Here is a 26,617-nt window from a genome sequence, read left to right as displayed (position 1 = left end):
CGTGAGCAGACTACGAGTATTTTTGGTCTTTATAGCCCAAAACTTTGCGTTAAAAATATTTTTACGCTGTAGGATACAGGAATTTTGTTTTTGAAAAAAGTTTAGAAAGTGAATTTGCAGCATAAGTGCTTGTTTCGTACGGCGAGCACGGCGACTTCGTTGGTGGCGTCTGCATCGGACTTCCGTTCCGGCAGCACGAGCAGTTCTGTGGAACGACTCGCCAGCAGCAGGGCATAGCAGGGCAGGGAGAGCAGACTATCTCTTTCCTATGCTTGTCTGTTGAGCCTGTCTTATCTGATATCCATCACTTGCGCTGCTCTGTGACCAGGTTAGCCCCGGTCATGTTGGCGACATACCTATCCTCCCGTGCCTTCTCTTCGTCTTCCATCACTCGAGCTGCAATCAAGCATGTGGTGGTTGTTGGAGGCGGGTCCATGGGAGCCGGAATCGCACAGGTGTGTAAATCGGTGCATCCCCGTTTGTTCCCCGCAGGTTTTATGTGCGATCCATGACATCGCTATTAAAAAAACGTATCGTACTGGCATAACTGTCGCACTGCTCATTACTGAGTTCATAGTTTATATCTGGCGTGCGTCTTATGCGCAGCACATTTGTAACTATACTTGCGTGTTGCTTTCCATAGGTCGCATCTCAAACGGGCCACAAGGTTGTCCTTGTAGACGTATCGAAAGACGTCCTTGACAAATCGAAAGCCCGAATCGAAGACAGTTTGAAACGAGTTGCAAAGAAGAAATTTGCCGACGACAAAAAGGTGCGTTTTGCTGATTATATGGAGCATACCTTCTTGTGTACGCCTCTCTTATTACATACGAACGGATGAAATCGCGGTCTGTCTGCCTCGGTCGTCTTAGTTGTGGTCTAGCCTCGTGTGTAAAATCTGTGCCTCAGGATGCCGTCTTGGCGTCCATGCTGTGGGGCAAGTAAAATAATCAAAATACCGTTTCAGTAACTGCAGTTCCCTTGCGGGCAGGAGGCTGCGACGGTAGTCGCAAAGAAGGCTTTTTCAGCACACTTGCTTGTGGTCATCGCTGAGTCGTAATTGGTCAGCGTGAGTGTCTGGTCCCTGCTGGAGTTCCAAACAATCAGCCGGCCATGTCACCACCGCCTAGAAGTAGAATCCCCTGGAGACCAAATAACACTGGAAGTTCAAAATTGCCAGTGACCAGTGACTGAAGTGTCCGCAAGGGTTCAATCACGTGGTAAGAACCAAAAAGAGGGCGCAGTGAAAAGGATGCTTTATTCCATTTCATCTAGTTTGACAGCTGCTGCTGTCATTTTTGCCAGCTTATCCAGCGTAGCAAACCAGACACTGGATGATGCTCAGTTGAGCAGTTTGCTTTTTGCAGAGGCATTGGTGGCGCTGTTTAGTCGGGCAGTAATGTGATTGCACAGCATTCATCCAGCGGACGCTCCCCACCCATTCCCAAGATCCACATTTCCCGGGCACGTGGCTGTGTAGTGAAATTTTTCTAGGCCGTTATGTTGTGTACTAAGTTCAGTGTGCATTCTCGACACATCTGGCTACATGTGCTGTCCTAATCACTTTCAACAGCCACACGGAGTGGCATGGCCATTGCTCCTATAAATCAGTATGGCAGCGCAACATTCAAGCGGCACAAGATTGCCCTACCTTGGCGCAGTAAAGACGTTTCGTCACCAAGTGCATGTTGTTTCTCTGCAGGGCTATTACACGCTAGCACTGGTATGGCTGTGCATTGGACTGTTAAAGGTGCACTGAAGGCTGAATAACTTATTTCAACTCCCTCACCTTCCGTCTGAAAGACAACGATGCCTTGTGTGGTTAGGAATAATTAAACCTGGCATTTTTCCCACCCGTTTCTTCCAATTTTAAAGGGATACTGAAGTGAATTTGTCAAACTTCTGTTTTTGTTTGCATTGCATACACTGGCTCAAATAAACACACTTTTCATCTTTTATGCGGTCGATAAAGCAATGTTCAATTTATAGAGCGTGAAAGACAAAAAAATACCATGCAAGATTTGCGGCGGCTGCAACAACTAACAGCAGTGGTGCGTATTCGAGTCGCGATGGGATTAAAGGGTGTTTTAAGATTCGAATTCAAACCAGTTTTGGTTCTGTGCAACAACATGCTGGGCAACGGACGTTGTCGTTGGTTGGGCATTCTTGATATCTCGGGAATCTGCATACCAGGCTTCTGCTATGTTGTTGACTGTAGAACGCATCAGATAAGCCTGCCAGCACTGTTTCGGATCAAAACGTTCACTAGACGAGGCATACACAGTGGCCGAATGCCCTCTGCGTCATCGGAGATGCTCAACTGTGAGGTGCTTCACCCCCAACTTTGGAGCTGGCCTGACTCGTCCCTGTGCTGTGAGAGGCGGGTTCACACCAGGCCGAAAGTCGATTGATTCGGCGCTGTGCCCGTAAGCAGTCGGTGCTTATGTCAACACCACGGCAATGAGAACTCGCCAGCGTGTCAGTGTCAGTCTGCATGCAGTTTGCCAGCTTGCTCATAGAGCAGTGGAGGTTGCAGCACCAAATGATGAATTCAGTGCAGAAAACATTACCTAAGTACTAAAAAAAATCAACTAAGAAAAAATTCCTATCGGGAATTCGAACTTGCTAATTGCGACACACTGCACTCAGTGCTTCAGACCGCTCGGCCATAGCCACAGCACTTTCAGGTATGGAAATATAAAGTATATATTGTATAATGTGTTTATTTTTTTTTTTAGTTTCAGCATTCCCAGCAGCTTAGATGACTATTTCTTGAAAAATGCTTGTGCTGTAAACGTCCCCCAAATTTCCATGAATATCTTAACTGTGGTGGCTGCATTCCTTAGGCAGGAAAAGCAATCTCAAATGTGTGGTCGTGCAGCTGACCACTGTACTAGTTCACCCAGGGCAAAAAGTGCTTCGCATACCTTGGTTTTGCGCTTTACAGTAAAACTCTCGGTTGATTTTAATTCCTTAGTACCTATATTAACTTTGCCGACTCTTCTCCCACCGTCAATTAGACTTGGATTTTCTTCTAGTGCATCAGTCAGCGAAGCATCACATGTGCGCTTGTGTGGAGCTACTTTGACTTCATAGACTTTACTAATCTCGATACAGTCTTCAAACTAAAGGCGCATTCTTCCAGGCACAAATCATGTCGTGGCTTAGTTTCAACTGAGTGAACGAACTGGGACAACCCACTGGTGGCTGGCCAACTGAGTCTGCCAGAGTGTGGGCGAACCACGCTGTCACTCCGACAGCACAGTCAAGCCAAGCCCGCCCGAGTACGCGGCGTACGAACTGTCATGGAAATCGGCAAGGAGGATGCAGAGAGGAGGAAAGCTCTTCCAAATTGATTTTTTATACCAAACAAAGTCGTGTAAACGCACCGAGAGTGGTCGAAACATTGCCTAGGGACTCCAAACTACAATTTGTGCAAGTAATCCAAGGATGTTCACAGATCACTTCAGTGTCCCTTTAAAGAGCACATTGCAAAGTGCTTGCAGCAAGCTAGTGTCCTTTTGTCAACTTCACCGAGGCTTCACTGCCTTCCCAACAGCCCATTTCAATTGGCCTTTAGTTGTTTCACGAAAACTGAAAGCAAACCAATATTTTTTCTTTTTGATGCCATCTTAGAATGGGCACCCAGGCAAAGCCAAAAATAGCACCTTCACCCTGGGTGGCATTCAAGCCTTGCTACCTGGGAGAAGTTGTAGGAAACACTCACACTGTTCGCCACCAATTAAGTTGACAGACGCACTGGCAGCTTAGCTGATTGCATTAATAGTGTCTGACTTCTGCCACCAGCTGTCCCATATAGAAATTTTTTTTCGTTTGGCCTTGATCCAAGTAATTTTCTTACTTCTATTCTGTTGCACACAGCAGAAGGGTAGGAGTGCTTCTCCTTCCATAACTCTGCAGTAGCTGCGGTCAATACATTGCAAGTGCAGCATGCATATCTCGATTGTGATAAACAAGTAAACATGCCCGGAAAAATGTTTCTGAGGTGGCTGTGTAAGATAAGACGGTCTTTATTAAGGCAGCCTACGTAAGGCAGGGAGCTAGGTAGCGCGACTGCTAGAGGGCAGCAGCATTTTAGAAAAAACTGTGCATATGTGTACGCACTGTGTACGTATATGTGTAAGGCATGGTAGGCTCTCGCATACACTTTTTAACTACGTTTCAACCCAAGGCAAAAGATTTCACTGAAACAAAGCAGCAGCCTATTTTATAGTGTCTACCAGCTGACGTTCGTGTCCTTTTGAAAACGTATGCTCAGCATAAGTGGCCAGATATGTTTTACATTTAGATATGGCTGCTGTGCTCTTCTTTTTTTTGAGCTTCACCATTGTGACATCACAAATTGTAGTGCAAGAAAAGTGTAAAGGGTGGTTATACCTAGCGTCACCAAATAAAGGCTTATTTAGTGACGCTGGTTATACCCGTTCTCACTTCTTTGGCATTTCCTGCATTAATTAACATCTGCTGCTGCAAGTGTTATATTTGTGTGAACTACATTTGTCCACATGATACGTACCCCTGAAGCATGATCACTTTTTAAAGCTGCTGCATTCTGAGTGCAAAGGCGACATGGTTTCAAAATTCAGCACTGATAATATGTAACGTTTTCACTAAATAATGCTAAAAAATTAAAAAGGAAAGCCCCACTTACCTCATCAGATTTTAGACTTGATTGGCCAAACCTGCCGAGGGCAGATCAGGGCCCCGCTGTGAACATCAAAGGTCACACATTTCTTCCCGGGGGGGGGGGGGGGGGGGGGGAGTTGTGGGTACAGTTCGTGGCTTTGTCTAGTGGTATGTTGACGTCTGCAGGCATGCTTGGTGCTCATAGTTGTTTCAGATAAGCTACGTATAGGTTCATTACGACCCGCCGCGGTGGCTCAGTGGCTAAGGTGTTGCACTGCTCAGCACGAAGTCGCGGGTTCGATTCCCGGCCCCGGCGGCTGCTTTTCTGATGGAGGCGAAAATCAAAAACGCCCATGTGTAAGAGATTTCGGCACACGTTAAAGATCCCCAGGTGGTCAAAATTAATCTGGAGCCCTCCACTACGGCGCGCCTCATCGCCTGCGCTGCGTCGGTGCGTTAAACGCTACAATCAATCAATCAATTAGGTTTATTATGAAAGCAGAGCAAAGATGACTGATCTTGTGCCCACGATGTGGGCATGATGCCCGGCAGGAATGCTTGTTGCGCAGAGCCAACTGCATCAGTTGTGGCATTTTGCACAATGGCACAGATGTCGTGTCCCTGTGTCAGTGTTTGGCTTCAATTAGACCAGTTGTCTTATCCAGTCTAAGATCGGGCAGCTGATCTTAGATTCGACCAGGAAACTTTGTATTTGCTGAAATGATCTGTTACCTCTTCAGGGCCTTGGTGTTAGTGCTTGAACCACATGTCTTGCCTCAAAGGCAGCAATGTGTAGTCATTAGTGTGGACAAATCAGAGATAGCGTTTTGGTGGGCTGAACAGTATGGGAACTGCATATGGCTGCTAGTGTCTGGTGATGTTAACACGACCTATTTTCACAGGCAGGTGAAGACTTTGTGCAGAAGATCGTGTCTGGGATATCAGTGAGCACCTCTGCGGAGGAAGCTGTCAAGAACACAGACCTGGTTGTGGAGGCCATAGTAGAGAACATTGATGTGAAGAAGAAGCTGTTTGCGGCGCTCGACAAGGCGGCTGGTCCGTAAGTACAGAACCAACAGTGAGCTGGGATCAGGCGGCTACCTCACAAGTTGGCAATTATCTCGTGTGCGCATTGTTCGGTTTAAAGTTAAGTTATTTGTTGCGTGAGCAGATAGATTTATTTTGGCTTTGCTGTGAAACTTGCAGGAGCAACAGCATATTGTAAAATTCAATCTCATTTCGAACACAGGAATAGCTTTGACAACCTTGGTAACTTTGGTGTAATGTAGAAGACAGAAAGCAATCCTTGATTTGAGTGCAGCTGTTTTACACATTTAAGTGTGCATTTTAAGGTGCCCAAATTGTCCTTGCACTGGAAACAGTGTCACGCTTGAGCTATGTTAATTTCCCAAGATGCATTGATTGGCACTTGGGAATGTCGCACATCAATTCCTGAATTGTATTCACAGATGAAGGGGGTGGGGAGCAGGTTTGCCACAGACCTGTAAATTGTTGAAAACTGCGGGTAAGGTTGTGTAGACCGCGAAGGGTCTAATAACTAATGTAATGTGCACAGCCCAACCCATTCGGCTTTGGCACCAAATCCACCTTTTATGTAACCACAGGTCAACAGCAGTGAAGCAGCACTGTGCTGGCTCGAGCTAAGGGAACCAGCTGTTTGCATTACACTGTAATGTGGGACTTGTGAGATAGCCAATATGGTCAGGCAAACGGAACAAATGTAACCAGTGCACTGACCACTTGTAGCACTTGGCATGCACTTAGATTTTGAAGCTCTGAAAAACCTTTTTTTTATTGCTACCAAGTGTCGAACCTTTGGTAGCACTCGGTACAAATAAGAAATGTAAAAAGGGTTTTCAGGGGACTGCAAAATCTAGTTTTACATTAAATTCTTGTATGTTGCCCGCGAGTCCTAGCTTGCAAAACAAGCGAGGGTTTAGTTTCAAAGGTGCAGGTACATGGGGACGGTGATGAACTGTTCTTTTGGCTCCGGTTTGGTGGCACGTAGTGAAGGACTGCTGTCATATTCTGCCACTCAACTGTGCTGTGGCTGGCTTCAAGATGCAGCACAAAGCTGTCTGTCTGCCCAGGTCCACCATATTTGCCAGCAACACCTCGTCTCTGCAGATCGCAGACATTGCCAGCAGCACATCAAGAAAGGATCGTTTCGGTGGCCTTCATTTCTTCAATCCGGTGCCAATGATGAAGCTTTTAGAGGTTGGTTGCTTGGCCCAATGTTTTGTCTGCGGGTGCTGGGTTTCACAAAGGGAATTTCATGCCTAATGTAAATGTATACAATAGACCAAAATTGGCAGATGTGCATGATACCAAACATGCATGGTTGGCAAACTAGCTTTGCAAGTGCCATGGTGCAGCGTCTTCTTGTCAAAAAGAACTCAATCTTGGTGTCTAGGAGCACAAAGCTAGACAGTTTCATCACTTTTCGTATGTCCTATGTGGAAGAAAGAAAACAGTAATACAGGTTTAAAATAAAAGACCAACTTTGGGCATGATTTGATCAGAAAACTCATGCCAGGCTTTCTTACCTACAGTGTTAATGGGGACAGCTTGAGTGGGACCACATTATAGGATACGGAAAGGGAAGAACAAAGATGGTGTTGTCCCCAATGCCAAGGGGAGGAGGGGGCATCCGTAAGCACCTTCTTCTTGCTGTTTTGCTGCACGTCACCAACGCGTTGCAGGAGAGTGTGTCGCTAGTGGATCAAGCTGGAACATTTTTGCGGCAATAGTTCGCGGACGCTCAAAGTGCAATACATCCGCTACCCAACTAGTTCAAACTCGTAAACATATTTTTAATGTGTTTTTGCGGGGCATTCCTTCTTTTCAACAAGGTGTAATATCATGTTCAAGTTGATTGAAACAACTGTCTCTTTGTGTTTTTGAACAGCATGCTTCAAAAATAGTGAAGGTTTTTGAATAGTGCTGTTCGAATGGAATGCCACATTATTCACTTGGATATTTGAAAGTGTCGAACATTTGCGCTACCCTACAGGTCGGGAAGGACCACAAACCCCTCGGCTCCTTCAGTTGCCCTAATGAATGTTCCTATGATTGAAGGGCTATGTGCAGTTGTTGAAATGGCGCTCGTGCCATGGATTTAATTGATGAACAACCCGAAAACACTGGAGGTATTGGCTTTGTGCACCCGTCTTGTTCTCACTGGTTATGGGCTCATAATTGAGTAACTGGCTGCAGCAGTAACACAGCAGATTGTTTGGGTAGCGTCACAATTCTGGCAGACTGGTATTATTGTTTTGCCCGATTTTGTGTGACCAAAGTGGGTGCAGCACGTTTAAGAGGCTGTAAACTTGCAGGTTGTGCGAAGCCCCGAGACGAGCGATGACACATTCCAGAAACTGCAGGCTTGGGGCCAGGCACTTGGCAAGACAACGGTTTCCTGCAAGGTGACCAGCATGTTTTATTTTTTTAATTACAGCAGATGTGCAGGTCTTCTTAGTTCCAGGAAGGTGTCCAGAGCCCTCCACTGTGGTGCGCCTCGTCGCCTGTGTAGCTTCGGCACGTTAAACCACATAATCAATCAGTTCCAGGAAGATGCTAGCATGTCCCAAAACCCCTTTACGAATTGTATTTGCAAAATTCCCCATGCCTGGCACTGTACCTCGCATTGACTGCAGTAGTGCAGTGTGGGGCCTTCGAAGTGACTGATTCTGAATAATGAGAGTGGTTTTCAGAATCTGAATGATGGCTGAGGCATAGGAATCATCTTGCACCCTATCCAGACCATGAGGGGGAGTGGGCTTGTTGCATTCTGTCTAAAAGAGAACTCTGTGCAAGCCCTATTACTTAGCTCTTTCGTGGCCACGGGAAAATTGACTGATTTTGAGGGGTCCAAGAAATTTTTTTCTGCTAAAAAAACTTGTTTAGGCACTAATTACAGGAGCACAAAATGCAGATTATTTAGTTGCCTTTCCAATAACACCAGTTTTTTAAATGTTTTCGTACGTCATAGTTGTAAAAAAAAATATCGAAATCAAAATTTTTGTAAAGTTGTCGAAGAAAATGATAAAAAAGGAGTTGTGTATAACAAACCACCAGTAATAGAAAAAAAATTAGAATATGCATTTTGTAGGAAAACATTTCAAAAACACCCTAGAAAAAATGTTGGCTTGCACGGAACAATTTGTCAGATATAAAAAAAATGTTAGCATGCATGGTGCTCGTGCTGCGCGGTGAAGCCCAACCTCCATTTCAAAATGTGCAATTTCGAGTGGTTCCATGGAAGAAATCTGGCGGTTTGACATTATCAGAGTCCACAATTTGCCCCCACGTAACGTAAAAAGACCTTGTCAATGACTGACTTTGCATATAAGCCCAGCACAGCATTTGGGACAAGCACGCGATGCGGAAAAACATGCATGCAGTTAAAAACAGAACTCCGTGGTAGATGCTTGTTGACGTTCGCTGTCAGTTATCTCTCAAAACATAAAGTTGCACTTTATTATCATCTTCTGACTCGCTATTGTAGCCTTGCTTGCAGGAATGAGGTGCGATGCGCTAGAATCGTGCCCTGCAAACTTTGGCCGAGTAGCTGTTGCGTGATAAAAAAGATCAGCACTACAAGCCTCCTAACATTTTTTAATGAAACAGTACAAAACTTATTGGAGACTCTGTCCGAGTAGACAGTTCAAGTAAGAAGCAACACTAGACCCCCGGAGATACCCTCGTATGGAAACGAAGCTGGCAGGCGAACGGCTGGTGGTGTGTAAGGCCGGTTTGAAGCGCTCTCCTTGTCGGAACAGATATCTGGCGACTGGGTGTTATCTTTTGACTTGCATTGGAAGTTCTTATCGCAGAAATCGGGTTAGAGTGGGGGGAAATCAGGAGTGGCATGCTTTTTTCGAGGCTCAGTCGCGGACGCTCAAGGCGCCATGGCAGGTAGGCTTGAAGTTGGGTAACTGCATAGTAGTGCCAAATAGGAATTTTGCGATGCAGAAACAAATTCAAAACTGTTGTAAACTGTTCGCGAATGGTTTGTAAACTGTTCGCGAATGGTCCTGTGGTAAGTAGAACTACAACACAACTTAGAACAACGTGCGCAAAGGCAAAAAAAAAACTGCCTAAACTCATAAAGTAGCTTTGCAAACAGGCACTGCTTGACATTTTCAGCCAATTTCAGGGATTATTACTCTGAGTGGAAACCTGTTGATTGAAACTCATTTTCTGATTCATTATTCGTGCCCTGATAACAAAAACCAAACTCTGATGCTGGGTAATTACAAGTGGCATTCATTCTTCGTTAGTAGCAGTGACGTGTGATGACCACGCCCATTTTCCACACCCAGGTGATGCAAACGCATGTCAAAAATTTTGTTGCAAAAACGAAAACAAAACTGATTTTGAAAGGGAATTTTCTGAGCTAACTCCAAATAGCTTTACTTGTTCCACCAATGCTTGGAACGCTATGAAAAGGGGCTCCCAAGGTATCGTTCAAATTGAACAATTTCGAATAGGCGCGGTAACGAAAAAGTTAATGTGGCCACAATTGCACAGGGAAATATTTATATCCTGCTTGGTGCAGATACGTGCACACTTGCAATGCGCAGAGCATTCCAAATGACAGTGCTGTTACCACTACTGTAGCAAAATAGAAATGAGGGAGCGTTCAAGCTGCCATGTTGAAATTCTGGGCCCCATCACAAGCAGGGAAGGGCTGCAATTTTTTGTGATGTGATAGCTTTGATAGAAAAGCTGCTTAACACTTTCCTGCCCACGGTAAAAAGCAGTGGTTTGGGATAGTCTTGCACACAATTTTTTCTCGGTCACAAAAAATATGCAACATATCGGTCAGTGTATGGTATCGTATGGGATTGTAGAAGAGTAAGTGCAGTGGTGATTGTTTTTGAAAAAAAAAATAGCGAGAAAGCCATACAGAAAAGGTTTGGGACAAACACAAAAAATAAGCAAAAACGTTGGTTTTGCTCCACAGAGAAAAAAAAATAGACAAAAATTTAAGACGTGCATTTTGTAAATATACTATCAGTGCAAAATCAAACGCCCAACTGTAAAATTTCTTAACTTACAAAAAAAAAAAATTAGCACTAGTGGGTTTGTGCCACTGTGCAAAGCAGTTCCTCGCAACATAGGTTGGCCGCACATGCTTCGCAGAAAACATTGGTTTTGTGCTCCACTCTTTTTTGTTCATAGCGCACAGTTTCACAGTTTCGATACTTTTGCATTTTCTGAGCTTGTGTTGAACAGGGGTATCAGGTTCTGGGACGGTTTGGCGCACTGCCACTTTCTGTGCCGAAATCCGATGACAAAAAGTTGTCCTTGTAGTCAGTGCTGCTAGATTCATCCAAAAAGTCACGTGTAGAATCGTCCAAATCACTGAAAATGCGGCGTTTTTGCGCCGCCGTAACGCGCGATGTCAACACCGTCTCGGTATCATTTGAGCGCCCGTCACATGACACCGGCGTGGTAGAACACACAAGTTTGCGATCTTTTGATATGCTGTAACTTCACTGATGATGTTCGCATTAGTGAAATTCCTGAGGGGATTAGTTGGACTGTGCTGTGTGGGACCCTATAAAATCTATTGCACTCCTTTTACCATAATCATTATCAGCTACCATCACCATTTTTAGTTTAGGGTGTTATGCATCCTTAGATCACTTAATTTCATCAATTTCATGCCACCATTTTTAGCCACAAATCTTTAAGGTAAGATTGGCCTAACACAACCAAAATGGTGCTGTTGGATTATGTTTTCCTTGCACCGGAAAGCACTGACACACACATAATCATCACAAACTGCTTTTTAATAAGGTCCTTTGTTTTTAAGTACTAAAAACTATCTACAATCATGCACCAATCTGAATGTTGCAAAATGTATAAAATGGAGGCTTTCGTGGGCGTCATTCAGGGATGCAGATTTTATTTTCGTAGAAGAAAAAGGGATACATAGTCGGCAGCTACAACAACTTTTGGATTTCAGAAAGCTGTGAGTAGAATAATGTTCACCAAAGAACAGGTAACAGCATGGAAATTGGGTTTTTACAGTGCAGCTGCCACAGGCTAGGTGGTGACGAAACTGCGTGTGTTGACAGAAAGTCACATTGGCAAATTTGACAGCAAAGCCAACTTTCTATTGAATGCTCTGCAGCTCTCCATCTAATGTACATATCTTGAAATAAAATCTCATTGAAATAGGCCGCCAGGGTGGGTTTATCATTGCGCTGAGTTTAATTTGCTTGGCATAATTCACTGCTTTACAACTTCACTGTGAACTAACTAATTAGTTCACAGTGCAGTTGTAAAAGTTAAAGAATTCCCCGCTGCTGTCATTACATGGCCATCTACGGAGAGAGCATGATTACAGAAAATGGCTGTAACTGTTGTTTTATCAAAACTATACCAAAACAAATTATGCGAGAATTAGCCACTAAGATGACTAACATGATGCCAAGGTTCATCTACTTTTCATAATTACATGTGATTCGCAGTGAACTTGCAAATATTGAGCTTAGTCCCGTCTGTTGGCAGTATGGACTTCTACGGGAGGGAAATAGACAGCCCTCTAGAATATAACTCTAGTCCTTCAATGTTTCATTCAACTAATTCACTAGAAAGTGTGCTCAATCGCAAATTACGAGCAGACGTATTTTGTTTTGCGCACTCCTTGGACTGTGCCCTGGTCAATGGAGCCACATACAGCTCCACCTTTACGGAGTGGGGTGGCACTGAATTTTAACAGCAGAACTGTTAGGCCGAGCTTTGTCCGTCCGTTGCACCAAAAAACCTCGAAGCCTCTAGAAAAAAATGTAGTTAGGGAGGTCCCAGGAATCGAACCCAGAACCTTTACGCCGTGAAACCGGCAACCTAACCACTGGTCCACGCCAGAGGCCCAAGGGGTACAGAGTTAGCAGCGGCGGTGAACAATAACATGTGCAGCCAGTCGGAAAGAGAGAAAAAACACTTCCTGTGGTTGGAGTCGAACTGGGTCCCTTGGGTTATAAAAGTGGTGTCTATCTGATTGAGGTGCCATCGCATTCCAGGCCCACAGCATTTCCTTTGGGTTCGTAACGCTAGTGCTGGCTTTGGACTTGGCCGCGGGTTCTGGCACGTGCTAACGTGGTCCACTTTGGGAGAGATGTGAAAGCCTGTGGACGAAATGATCTGGGCCTGCCAGTCATGGAGAACTTTCAGCGGCAAGTTCAGAAATAAATGTGAGGTGCAACAGCCAGGTTTCCAACGAAGGGAGAAAGGCCGCCAGCTCTGCTGTTTCTCCAGCCTTGCACCACTAGTGCAAGCTGCACCAATTTTTTGTTGTGTTGGGGTATGACTGAGAGCCTCTTCTATTTACGCCCAAAGACGTAAGTTCGACCTTGGCCGCAGGGACCTCTTTTCTGATGTATGCGAAAAGCAAAAGTGCTCACGTGTCGAGATTTTGGTGCACGTTAAAGATCCCCAGGTGGTCAGAATTAGCCCGGAGCCCTCCACTATGGCTGCCCTTATAGCCCAGGTGTAGCTCCAGTGTGTTAAACCCCACAATCGAATCAAATCAATCGTCTACTATTTGTTATTTCTTCCAGCCTATAGCAAGCAGCTGCCTGCGTACGTGGGCAGCTACTACTTTACTTCTATGACTGCACTTTGGCAATTCTCTTTGAGCACACACACAGGCATAACTTGCTTCCGAGCTAGTGTTTGTAGGCCGTCACGAAAATAAAAATTTTGTATACATTAAAGAAGCATTTTGGTCTTTGTTTAGATTCGGTACTTTTGTGTGGCCCATTTTATGTTTTTGCCTTTGATTTAGGTAATCCTGTTGTCCTACACTTCACTTTTCTTTTCTTTTCTTTTTTCTTTGAAAGTGATTTTTAACCGGGCTTTATTTCAAACAGAATACAGTAGCCGACCGTTTTTTTTTTTTTTTTTTTTTCGGACTCCGAAAATTTAGACTTGCTGGATATTCCAAACTTTCCCGAGGAGCTGCCAGTTGTCCCATAGGAGTAATGTATCTGAACAACAGATATTTCAGGCAAAATAAAGCCAAAGTTTCGATTTTTCTGACAAAATTTTTTGCGACAGAGCCACAGTGTGACTCAGGACAATGGCATTTTGAATCCTAACCCCCTGGCTAGCTTTGGATTGTATGGGGATTGACTTGATTCCCACCGGAGTAAACGAACTTTCATATTTTGCGACATTTCGAGAGTTTGCTGCAGGGGACAGCAACACAGTGTTGTGCGCGGAGCTAACAGATGACAATATCGTGTGCAAAGTGACCACGCTGCCGCAAAGCGACTCTGACTCTGACTTCGACGATGAAACCCCCACCGCCCGCAGCTGTCAACACAAGACATTGCGAACGCTTAGGTGTTGTGGTTGAATGTTTACAAAGAAAATATGATGCATACTGACGTTCTCACACAAAGGAGGAATTTAAGGGAAGGTACCATTCGCGACTTCTTCAGTCCTATTTAAATGAAATAAAGTTCATTTTTGCGACTTGCAGATTTTTTGGACTGCTCTTTTACTCAGACTATTTTTTGTTCCCCTTCAGTTCTGAAAAAGCGGTCGGATACTGTATTTACAGTGCAGAAATAGGAAATATGGACAGAGAAAGGTTTCATGAACAGGCGCTGATTTTCAGCTGAGGATTATTGGCGGAATACACATTTCAGTGGTGGCACAACTGCGGGTCTGTGCAAACAAGCGTGGAAAAGGCAAGCACTGCACTTGATGAAAAGCCACCTTACCGTGCCAAAAATTTTTAAAAACAACAACAAAAGGGAGAGCATAATCTAGCGAGTGGCAGACACCACTGCAGCAAATGTTTTCCACGCTTAACATTTTGTTGCAGTGGAGTATCAACTTGCCCAAACTTTCACGTTAATCGGTTTCATTTTGAAGCACAACAATTTACAAACGTGGCGTGACCAGAGTTTATCCTGGAAAACTGTGAAGTCTGAGGCTAATACATGCACTGTATCAATTCTTGGGTAATTGATGCCCCAAGTGTTGCCCTTCAGAAAGCTGAAAGCTTTTTTGTGCCGGCCGTGTTAGTGCAATGACTGCACACTACGTGGTCAGCTACACTGCGGGGCCTGGATATTGACGAGTTGACATTGGCAGTAATAGTATTTCCATTACCAGAAAGATCTGTTGGTCATTCCCTTATGTACTTTGTTTTTGCTTGCAGGACACTCCAGGATTTATTGTAAACAGGCTGCTGGTTCCGTACCTTATGGAAGCAATAAGGATGTTGGAGCGAGGTAGGTACAAAAAAAAAAATAGGTGGGGCAAATGAACGCTACTGCACTTCTTTCATGCGTAAGAACCTATAATGCTTAGCTTGGAGCAGAAAAGGAATTTGGCCAGAGTTGCATTGTGGGCTTTTTTTTTTACTCAAGTGCTTTGTGTTATAGCTTCTGTACTACATGGCAGCATAAAAAGAAAAGCACTGCCTGTTCTATTAAAATTAGCACAAAAAATTCAACATTGCAGTCTTCTTCTTATTTTTTTTTCATTCTTTCTGTCTTTATAAGCACGACCCACCTGCGTTAATTTAAAAGCATGACCAAAATGGGGCCAATTTCTGTTGTCTGATGGGAGCTTCGGTGCAGAATTTAGTTCGCTTGCCATCTTTTCAAGGATCCAAAAAAGGAGGCATCACAGCTCTTGACTCCATTTGTTTTTTTGTTCGAAGTATCGATCTCCAAGGTGGGAATTGCAGCCTTAGTCTATTGCAGCCTATATGGTATGGTCAGAGTCCTTCAATGCTTCTCTGGTCTGGTCTGGTGCCAAGTTTCGTACCGGGACAAAGGCTACCGTGAGGGGCGCCACCGCAGATCGGAGGGCATCGGGCGGCTGCTGCTGCTCTGTAGCCAGACCGGCAGGCAGGAATGCAGTAGAAGCATGCCCGTTCGCACCAAGTTTTTTCACCACTCAGAAAATAAGTCCATCTGAGCGGCCCACGATACGTAAAGCAAAAGCGCACTGCTGATAAGGCGATGAGCATCTGTTTTATCTTACTCCGTGGTCAGTTCCCTGCCAAACGCAATCTGACGACGCCCCCGCCTGCCCTCCGATCAACACCAGCGCCGCGGCGCGGCAGCGTACGAAGCTCTCCCATAGCGTGACGGCGAAGTTTCATGACCAGAAAGGCATTGAAGGACTCTGGTATGGTCGAATCAGCCTTGTTGGGCATGTACAGTGACCCAGAGGGACCCTTTTGTTGCAGTCCGCAAATGCTGAATCCATGTTGGTCGCAGGCTTGACCCTTGAGTAAAATGTAGATCTGGAATAGTGTTGAGTCAGCATACAATGCATTTCACAGGGGGGTTGCTTCTTTCTTGTACCATTATACTTGACTGTGATTGCTTCTGCGAGACTAAGTTATGTTTTTATGCCCAGGAAAGAACATGCTAGTTAGTGTCTCGCTTGTCTTTAGTTATCATAGCACAGACTGGTACATGGAATTTACAGGGCAAACACTAACTCATGGCTTCTCTATTCTAATAATCTATGCACTTTAAACTACAAGCAGCAGGTGCTCAAAATGTGTAAAGTTTGGGGCAAGAAATTCACCCACTTTCCTCTAAAAAAGGACGCTCATTTTCATGCAAAGAGGGCAAGCTAGCACATTGCAGGCTAACACATCTTCCTACCCCACCACAAGAAAGGCTGTGTAAAGGCTGTACTGCCTGCTTTCATTTCGCCAGTAGTGCGTAAATTGAGAAGACTGAAATTTAAGAAAACTGGTGTGCTTCAGCCATGGCCATAGGCACCCAGGGTTTTATATATTCAATGTGTGGTTTATTGTAAAGTATACATCTTGCACGTATTTTTAATAGGGGTTTTCCGCATTCGATATAAGAAGTAAATTCGCTGTATCGTAGTTCATTGTGGTTGGTTTCGACTGTATTAGTGGCAGTGAATAAGGTTGCCACCTTTCCCCGAAAAAAAAAAAAAAAAAAAACGGCTTTTCGAGAAAAGGGGGGGGGGGGGGGGGTGATATATAGAAAGTTGAATTTGTGTTTAAAAAAAGACGCCATGTTTTTTTGACATGCAATGCCATTTATTGTTGTGTTTTTCCTGGAACGCTTGTAGTGAAAGTTGACTGAAATTTTGATTATTGCTTTGAATTTTCTGCACTGAAAAGTAACCGTACACATAGGTACCTCATCCACTAAAAGCTCTTCTTTGCAACTGAATTTACCAAACGAGAGTTAAAAAGTATGCACTGCTAATGACATAATGTATTTGATATTCATATATGCATACACACGCAATACTATGCAATACACTAACAACGCAGAACGGCAACGGCGGTGGCATCACTGACCGTGGCGGCGGCATTTTGTCGTGTTGTTCCGCCCCGTGGTTCCCCTCCATCTCGGGGAGCACGCTTGCCCGTGTATTGTCTCTGCACAGTTTGTCGACACATATTTATCGTCGTAGTTGCTGAATTGGTGACTATAAAGCGCAAAAAGAAATGATAAACACGCCACGATGCTCAAAAATCCGGCCAATGACTGCTGGTTTTAAGCACGGACCAGCAACCGGCCCGCTGTCTAAAAAACCGGTTGGGCCGGTCAAAAATCAGGCAGGTGGCAACCCTAGCAGTGAGGCTACACAGCGGATAAACGAAAATAATTGTAATAGAACCTCAAGTCTAAGGTAAAGAAATTAGTTGGCAAATTTTCAGTATTTGCAGAAGCCAAATGAACAAGTGTTAAAGGTAAAATATAAGATCTGAATTAACAGGGTAGTTGCTTGTGTCACTCACTTTCAGATGTTGTAGACATTGACCTAATCATTGCAACTAATAAACTGTATATAGTCTCTACTACTTCAGTTATTGTTAAGCTCTAGTCTCACAGTTTTCTTTGTGTTAGTCTGTCAAAGCTTTAATAGGCTAATATTGTTTTGAAATCCTGTGTGGGCATGTCTTACTGCTGTATATTGAATAAGGGTGATTCAGAAAGCTAGTGCTGTGATGCCTGGAGTAGAAAAATATCCTCAAGACAGCTCTGCAGTAACAAGTGGCCAGTGCACATGTTTTTCCCGATTTCTGGTTTTTAAAAGAACACTGAAGCGAGTCGTAAGCATCGTATTAATCAATTTCATAGGTTCAAGCTTAGCCCATGTTCTGGGTCTTTTAGGCAAAAGTTTGCTGACATTTTTTTTTTTCCCTCGAGATAAGTGTGCTCAAATCTGCGAATTTTCTTTCACTTTTTCTCAATGATTCAGTGACATTCTCTGTAAGGATGCACCAGCAAGTCAGCAGAGAAGCACACAATAAATTTTGCGCATGTTTTTTCTGTGTGAACTGCGTCTGACCAAAAATGAAGCTGATAGTGACCATGAGATAGGTGAAAATTCAAATTCGGTAGCCCGAGAAAACATGAAACTGCATAGCAAACCATCGGGATGTTGTTGTAGTTGAGGCACAGATTTTAAACTCTAAAATATAGAGGAAAAAACCCTAGGAATATAGGTTTTTATGGTAATAGTGCAGAAAAGTGTATAGGGCGGCGATGCACTTTCATCCTGTTCTGGCATTGTGTGCATTGTTAACTGCTGCTGCTGCAAGTGGCATCATTCATTGTATTATGGCACTTTAATCTATTGATATAGGCAAACTTTCTCTTGACTTTATGCTCTTTTAAAAAATGTGGTGAACTGTGCACCACGACCTCAAATTATAGCTCAACTAGAGTCACTACAGTGTGCCTTCTAATGGGGATCAAATGCATAGCATTCACCCCCTTGTCATGCTAGAGCATTTTTTTTTTCTTCCACAATTCCTACTAATATGTTTGCCGACTGAGTACACATGGGTAAGTAAGATAGCAATTTTTGTCAATTCTCTCATTATGTGTTCTGCAAAGGGTTGCAGCCCTTGTGCAGGAAAAGGAACAGCGCTACGGGGACAATTGCACTCTGGTGCTGATTGCCGGGGCTTGCCAAGTTGCATTTTATCGCAAGCGATAACCTTTTCAGTTGTCTCTGTTTTTGTGTTTGGGTATGGGCTCGTGTGAGTGGAACTGTTATGTGAATGGCGGCTCTTGCAAAGTATTTTATTGCAGTGGCTCTAACGTGTTTGTACAACTCTTACACTGCGCATTTCTTAGGTGAGGTCAGTCCCCAGGACCTTGACACTGCCATGAAGCTAGGTGCTGGTCACCCAATGGGTCCCTTAGAACTGGCTGACTATGTTGGCCTTGATGTCACAAAATTCATCATTGACGGTAAGTGTCTAGGTAACTAGGGGGCAATCAGTTGCTCTTGTGTCACTGTTCATGAAGCCTAAAAGCTGGCACGCCCGTAGATCTTTCTGAAAAAGGTGGCTACTATAGAATTTTGGAGCAATACAAGAAAGGTTTGTGAGGGAATTCATGCTGGACTTCAGTAATGCTGGAATGTTACCAAAATTCACACATGCGCAGCTCTAAGTGTGCACATGCATATATATACAAACATAAAGGGTGTTGCAACATTACTGTAGAGTCTTGAAAACTATTTTTTATATCAAATCACTATATACTTTGCATGAAGGTAACATGTTGTGGTCTGTTTTTTTTTTTTTTTTTTTTTTTTAGCACCATGATGTTGTGGTCTGTTTTTTTTTTGTTTTTTTTTTTGTTTTTTTTTTAGCACCATGATCAGTGATCACACTTGCAAGGTTATTGTGCAGTTGAATAAAAAGTGTTTTCGCCCACGGGAGCCACTTCCATGGCAGCCCTTTTGGACACTTCGTGGAACAGCGGTGTTGCTTGTTGGCGCCACAAGAAAATGCTCCATCTCCACGTATTGGCATTAAATAGCTTGGTTTCGCACCAGTGGTGGTGCTGTTAGGCCCATCAGGTATGGCAGGCACTCGATCATAGCCAAAAGAAGAGCTACATACAATGGACACTAAGTAAACAAGACCTGTGGCATGCTCTCTGCTGAAAGTTTATCGAAAAATGTAACTTTAAGATCAGATCAAATGGAAGTGAGGAAATTGAGCACAAAAGCATCCTTAAAAGTGTGGAGCGAAATGTGTTTGGTGATAGTATTTGCAAATATAACTTTTTTTATTCTCATTGAGGAAAACTGAAAGCTGATAGAACAGACAGTGCTTTTTGTTTTGACATGGAAACCTTCCCTTATGAACGACCTCTCTGCCTAAACAGTTGATGTGGGCATACAACCACAGTCATGGCAGTTCGTGGCCCGACGTGGGCAAGGTGAGGTTTTGGAAAGTGATGGTGCATCCTTTCAGTGATTCAATTCAATGGTTTAATCATTCTAGACATGCCTGCAAAGTAGGGAGGCATGACAGAGACCACATTATAGCTGTGCGAGGTGGAAACTATAGAATATAGTATTAACCATGCAACTGACCATGTACCCTTAGGTTGGTGCGCCTACATTTTTGGGGGTTGTAGCGTTTTAAGCATTGCTGTAGTGTGGCCCATAGGAAACGTACTTCATGTTCTGAACTGCTGCACTAAATCTACAAATTTATTATTTTCACCTTGTTGTTCTAGGCTGGCACCAGCGGTTCCCAGACAACCCACTCTTCAAACCATCTCCGTTGCTGGACAAGCTTGTGAAAGAAGGAAAGTTCGGAACCAAGAGTGGTGAAGGCTTCTACAAGTACAACAAAAAATAAATCAATGCAAGGCAACATTTTGCTGCAACAACAAAATAAATGCATGTGAGACAGTATTTTAGCAAAAAATGCTGTGTTGAGTGGTTTTATTTACATTTTCACCCACCGAATGGAGACAACATGAATTTCAGAGACAAAACAAACGCTTCAGGGAGGTGAAAGAGAGCGCCTCGTCCTCGCCTGTGCATCACTTCATCCTTTTCCTAGCGATGGTTGAAGGGTTCGCTTTGGTTTGTCATGAACAAACTTGGATGTACATATACAGCATTCAAGCACCATTCCCTAGAGCAGGGGTTCTCAAGCATGTTGGTCCCAGGGAACCCTGCTAAGTTCCGTTAAGTGCCAAGGACCCCCCCCCCCCCCATCCCGCCAGTTTTCATTCCGTTCATGCTACATTAACGTGCAATAAATTCAAAAGCAAGCAAGGGTATCGTTTTTTTTTCCCATCAACTTTACGCGAATGCGTACGGTAGCGGCACCTATCTCCAAACAGGAGAAATGCGCATGGGGGTAATATAAGGCCGAGATTCAAGTGCAATAGTTTAACCACATGGCCCGTTTTCGGAGTCTGGCTGGCTACAAGCTGCTGGCGAGATTTATTGCGCAGCTCGCGCGTTTCTGTTATGCGCCGAGATGTGCTTACTGACACTCGGGCGTGAGTAATGGAGGTTCCTTAGATCGATCGCACCTCAAGTTCACCATATAAGACTTTGCGACTGCGGAACCAGGGAAAATTTATCAGAGGCTCGCGGAACCTTGAGGAGGGGCCTGCGGAACCCACTTTGAGAAACCTAGAGATTGCTGGATTACTTCACTTTCATTGTTAGGGCTGGTAAAAGTAAAATGTATTTACAAATACTGCAGGCAGCAGTGCTGCTCTAGTAGGCGAGGGGTTGTTGTAGTTGTTGCAATCATTCAAATCATTGAACATTATACTGTGGAAAAGGAATTAAGGTAACAAGTTTCAATCTACAGTTGTACAGTTGAACCTCGATATAACGAACCTCGATTTAACGAAATTCGCGATATAACGAATTTTTTCCAGTTTTCTACCTAAATTTTGCTAAATCCATGTATTTTTATCTCGATTTTACGAAGTAATTTTGTGCGGCGCTTTCGATTTAACGAAGACACGGCGAGAAAGGAAGAACGAAATTCCGGTCGAGGCACGTTTTATTTTGCCTCTCAGAGCCTACATTGAAAACATTAAGTACTCACATTTACTCTTAAAAGGCTAAAATGAAAGAAAAGCAGTAAATTATACGGTTGACAACAATTAAAAGCGATAAAAGCTGCTCAAAAACCGCTAGCGATGATGGACGGTTTAATAGTGCCGCCGCCACCATTTTGACGTCTCCATCGTTGCCTACGGCAGCGCCCTCTATGCTTAGGCTGCCGAAGCGCCGAAGCCTACTGAGCCTTTTTCTACGCGTCTTTGCTCACGGTGCGGCTGCTCTAGGTTGTGCTCGCTGATAACCACATTAATATTTTGTTCGTCCATCATTAGATGAGTCTTATAAGCAGCATGAGCACTCCAAGGGAAAGAAAAGTGTTCCGAACAAGAGCCTGTAGAAGTGTCAGTGAAACCGACGGTAGACCGACGGCCACCGAAGTGATGGATGTCATCGACTTTCTGCGGAGGCACGCAGGCGCACGCGAATGTTTAAGAGCAAGCCTTGTTAGCGCTGTCAGCATACGAGCGTCACGTAAAGCCCACCCTGGTCAAGAAACGCCAAGCACTGCTTACGGACTTCTTCACTACGGCTTGAACATCGAGTGCTGGTGGCAATAAATTGCTCCCCAAACGTGGTCAAAACGTGTTCATTAGACAGCTGCGATGCGGAGAAATCGGTTTCTTTAGGGCTCAGCGGGCATACAAGTAATTGCTTAATCAAATTTGGCCAGAAGATATTAAATGTAAGCTTTCCACTTTAGCGGGAGCACGTAAGCGCTGCTCCACAAGTGAAGCGGTCCGTGTGTACTCCGCTCAATTCTCAATCATGGCTTTATCTCGAGTGTCGTGGTTGCATCACGCGCCCATACTGCAGAGCCTTTGTGCATGAAAAAAGTCTTTAGAAAGCTTTAGCACCCTTCCGCTGTTGGCCCGCCGCACCCCTCAACGCCGCGGCTAAGCCTACTACTGAACGGACGAAAAGAGGCGTAACTTTGAACCGGCACCTTGCCGGGGTGAAGTTCACGGGGCACGGACGCGGGTTCAATGGACTAACAGCGGCGTTTAGTAGTGACCGAAATGAAAAAAAGAAAAAGTGAAAACCTAGTCTGCTATCAGATTTAATGAGGCGTTGCGGAAAAAGCGCCGGTTTTACGACGACACGAACTACTGTCGGCTATCCGAATTCCATTGCCTATGTGTTGAGGCTCTTAATTCACACAATTTTCACGGCCAGTTTTAGTACAAATTTCGCTTTAAGTGGAGAGGTAACTACATAACAGTTGTTTCTGAGCGATGGGCAAGGTTTTGAAACCTCAGTAACTGGTTAAATTAACTGTAAAATCGAAACCTCGATTTAACGAAATTTTCGCCCGCAAGTACGACTTCGTTATATCGAGGTTTAACTGTATGTTGAAAATATAACATGAAAGTTTAAGTGTGACTGATGCAAGGGCGAACAGTTCTAGGGTGATTTAATCTGGCTGGTTTATGCGGTGCGGCATGTATATACACATCTCCAGACAAACAAGTTATGGTAAAAAAATCAGCCTTGCAGCCGATGGCACAGGTGGAGCGGTTCAATTCTAACTGCTTTGACGTGGTACAGATGAGGAACGGTAGTTGCACAGTATATCTTGCTGCCAATCGCCATGTTCACTTCACCCGAGCAATACCTTTAGCACAGAAAGGGCTCCATAAAATGTAGCCGTACTCAAGATCTGGTCTGATCAGTTGGTGATAGGCCCGGAGTTAGTGCTGTCAGAGATTTTCTGTGGAAAACGGAATGTAATTAAGTGCGTTTGCTGCAATTACCACAGATTAATGTGCCTTCGCACAGCTTTTGGTGGCCAATGTTCTTTGTCAAGTCTACTCCTTACCTTGTAAATAATTTCAATTATTAATGCAAAAGTGTCCGTCAAATCGGCAGATCTAAAATCTGGCTTCTTCATCGCGAGATAGCAGGCAAAATTTCAGGCGGTGCAAAGGGAATAAAAGTTAAGTTGAAAAAAAAATTGGGTGAATTTAATTGGGTCCAGATGGTAATCGAACCGAGGGTCTCTGGAACGGGAGGTGAGCATGCATCCCCAACACCACTATGGCTATGATTCCAGCCGACTAAGCTTAAGCCGGCCTAGTGAGCGGGTTGTGGCCTTTGACTTACTAGAGGCCTGTACTGAGGCCTACATGAGTAATATGAGCATACAGAAGTGGCAGGTAAGCGACTACCAAAGTTTGTGTCCACTAAATGTCCCCTTTCCTTGGTTATGTGAACGCGGGTATACGTGCTGGCTTGACGTTAGGCTTTGAGCTCTAACGTCGTCAATTGTCACCCGCAGCCTTACAATAAACAAGTTTGACATTAAGCTCTAACGTCGTCAATTGGCACCCGCAGCCTTACAATAAACAAAGTTTGACATTAATGATATGCGTGCCATATAGGCCCAATGTTTTTTTTTTTTTTTTTTTAATGTGCAGCAGTTAAGCGTCCGCTACTGTGGTTTGGTGGCATCGCCTGCCTTGTAACCAAGCGAACAAAGGGAACACTGAAGGCAGAAGGAAAGTGTAGCGAAAGTGTGAGGGGGAGGGCGGTATGCCAAGGCGGTGCGAGAAGCTCCCCGGCGGTGACACGCTACGAGGTAACTAAGAGAATGAAGACGCCACCGAATAGCACACAGGAAAACGGAGGATTAAAGTATGGTGAAAGTGTGAGGTGGAGGGCAGTATGCCAAGGCCGCGCCACAGAAGCTCAGCACACGCTGCGTGATGCGCGTACATCAGTCCTTTGGCGTCCTCCTTGTGTGGCTCATCCGAACCATGTGACGCTTGCGTGGGAGGTTCAAACACTATTTACAACAACATGCTCGGCAGTGGCGGCGCGCTGTGAGATAACGACAGAGTAGCGCGCCGCTGTGCGTTCACTGATCACGCTATTACTTCCTGAGATGCAGCAGCTATGCACCATGACTGAGAAGACTGCAGTTCGTGCTGTGCACAAATTTCGCATTGGGAAGTATAGTAATCGTCACCCTTTTTTTTCTGTAGGCTTCACTGAAACATACGATGTGGAAAAACCAGCTTTTACGCCGAGTACCTTGAAAGTCAGCTTCACTCTTTTCACAAATGCATTGCTGTGAAGACATTTTCCAGGGGCAATGTAAGCAGTTGTATATGAAATCACCCCTAGGACCTTGTGTTTCTTTTTAATTGCCCACCGGGCAGAATTTTGTCGTCATGTTCCGCCAAAGCTTTTTGCTGACATGTTCTATCTGTGCTGTTTACTGGCCACACCGTTTAGTTACACAGACCACGGGACGTCTAGTTTTTTGCCAACTGAGCCGACGGCTGGCATCGTGGTAGAGAGGTTACGCAACTGAGCCGAAAGCGCGAGTCATTCTAGTGACCGTTTGCCCAGCAGCGCAGTCACTGAGCCATCACTGCCAGTATAACTAATAAAGTAATTCTAATTTAACCCTTCAGAATGACAGTGTTATGTCAGACACAACTCATTTGTCCTTCAAATTCTTAAGCAATATTTCCAAGCGCCTGTTTATTGAGTTCCCAGGTGTTCTGCTACAAAGTAACTGAAATGCGTGTTAGTACAGAGTGCAAAAAAGCAAACAATAAGAAGAAAAATTGCTGCCTCCTTTTTTTCTTCCACCAAAATTGTTTGCTTCATGCAGTTTGTATTCTCACTGAGTCGTCGACCATCCATTTACCTGCAACGAAGCGCCTTTGCTGCCCCTTCTTACACATGAGCGTACATGCCCTCACTTCAATAAAGATTTGCATTGCAGGTGTATGAAGTTTGGCGATAAAAGCCAAGAAAGAAGGTTCCTAGGTGACGTCATTTTATCGGAGTGCGAAGCATCTCTATCAAGGTCAGAGGAAACGTATGCTGCGCTAGCAAGGAAGTGCATTGCTAAGCAACATCCAGGAAAGTCAGTCTGTAGCGCTGCTGGCGGGAGAGCTTGAGCGCCACCACTCGCATTCACCTTAGTGAAACAACTTTCGATTTTACACATGAGCGTATATGCTGTAACTTTGAATATTTACATCACGGGTGTACGAAGCCCAGCAATAAAAGTTGGTGCAGCACCAAGAGTCAAGTTAGCGACGCAGCTAGAATTACGGGGGAGTAATTTGCGTAATTGTGCTGTCTTAAGAGGCCATGAAGACAAAATACAAGTTTGGTTCATTAGAAAGACTGCTTTATACCGATAACAGTGATACTAATTTTATCGCAAACTTTAAACAAATAATGGAGATATTAAAGGGGTCCTTGAAGGTCGGACCTTCCAGGACCACTTTCCAGGCCTGGAAAGGGGTCCTGGAAGGTAGTAAAGCTGCAGCACGTAGAAGCATGCGTTATTTTCACAATTTGACCATCCAGACTAGGGGCCATGAAGACAAAATGCAAGCTCAGTTCATTTCAAAAGATTGCTTCATTACAGTAACACTGACACCACTTTTAATGCAAACTTCACTCAGATAAGCTATACAAAGAGGAGAGTAGAGAATAGGCATGCGACCCACCAGCTACTTTTCCGTACACTAGAAACCATGACGTATAATGGGCAGCTTGCGATTGGCTGAGGCGGGCAAAAGCAAATGCAAGTTAGGCAGGATTTGCACGGCCCCTTTAATCTTGCAAAAGGAGCTATTTTTCGCTTAAATTTAATGCATGCATATTTTATAGCAGTAAGAATAGTGGGGTAAACAATGAAAGCTACCAACGCACACATAAACATAGAAGCACCAGTGCGTACTGCGTGCACTATGCCGGTTATAGCAGCACAGCCATCCAGCGCAATGAGCTTACACTGGCCCACTGGCATAAGCGACATTGTCTTCTGGGACTCTATTTGTCAAGCATACCCAATGTTTCACGAAATGATTTTTATAGACCCAACGAAAATTCGCCAGGTACAAATACGGTCTAAAACAAAGCGAGTGCAGACAATGATCCTGAGCGGCATCGTACTGCCATATAGAAGGACTGATGGAAAACAAGGTATTTTGCCATTCGCTCAGCATATACTAACATTCACTTAATTTAAGTACCTCCCCTGGGTATGCCATCACAGACGTCATAAAACACACAATTCAGCAGGAGAATCAAAATTTCT

At 44.3% G+C, this 26,617-nt stretch overlaps 2 protein-coding genes and 1 long non-coding RNA gene across 3 annotated transcripts in view; 1 reads left to right on the top strand and 2 right to left on the bottom strand.

Moving 5' to 3' along the window:
- LOC144138828 (uncharacterized) overlaps positions 1–1,096 on the bottom strand; it is a 36,378-nt gene extending 35,282 nt beyond the window's left edge. The window contains exon 1 of the mRNA XM_077671345.1: positions 960–1,096. The gene's annotated coding sequence lies outside the window, so the exon portion shown is untranslated. The remainder of the gene's footprint in view (positions 1–959) is intronic.
- LOC144138855 (hydroxyacyl-coenzyme A dehydrogenase, mitochondrial-like) lies at positions 190–20,386 on the top strand. Its single transcript, XM_077671354.1, has 8 exons — positions 190–455; positions 644–772; positions 5,550–5,707; positions 6,759–6,885; positions 8,004–8,093; positions 14,855–14,927; positions 18,792–18,908; positions 20,193–20,386. The coding sequence occupies exons 1-8, from the start codon at positions 342–344 to the stop codon at positions 20,315–20,317; spliced, it is 933 nt and encodes a 310-aa protein (XP_077527480.1). The 5' UTR covers positions 190–341; the 3' UTR covers positions 20,318–20,386.
- Positions 16,363–26,617, bottom strand: part of LOC144138872 (uncharacterized) — a 16,029-nt gene continuing 5,774 nt past the window's right edge. The window contains exon 3 of the long non-coding RNA XR_013315994.1: positions 16,363–17,080. This is a non-coding gene — a long non-coding RNA (uncharacterized LOC144138872). The remainder of the gene's footprint in view (positions 17,081–26,617) is intronic.

Source organism: Haemaphysalis longicornis, unplaced genomic scaffold, assembly GCF_048455015.1.
Source record: "Haemaphysalis longicornis isolate Haplotype H1 unplaced genomic scaffold, Haemaphysalis longicornis Haplotype H1 scaffold_1, whole genome shotgun sequence".
NCBI lineage: Eukaryota > Metazoa > Arthropoda > Arachnida > Ixodida > Ixodidae > Haemaphysalis > Haemaphysalis longicornis.
Note: the sequence above shows the minus strand (reverse complement) of the source record. Positions and strands in the feature narration are given on the sequence as shown.

Coding starts and splice junctions, on each gene's coding strand:
- LOC144138855 (XM_077671354.1), top strand. CDS start 342: ATGTTGGCGACATACCTATCCTCCCGTGCCTTCTCTTCGTCTTCCATC. Junction 773..5,549: donor AATTTGCCGACGACAAAAAG/GTGCGTTTTGCT, acceptor CTATTTTCACAG/GCAGGTGAAGACTTTGTGCA. Junction 6,886..8,003: donor CAATGATGAAGCTTTTAGAG/GTTGGTTGCTTG, acceptor GTAAACTTGCAG/GTTGTGCGAAGCCCCGAGAC.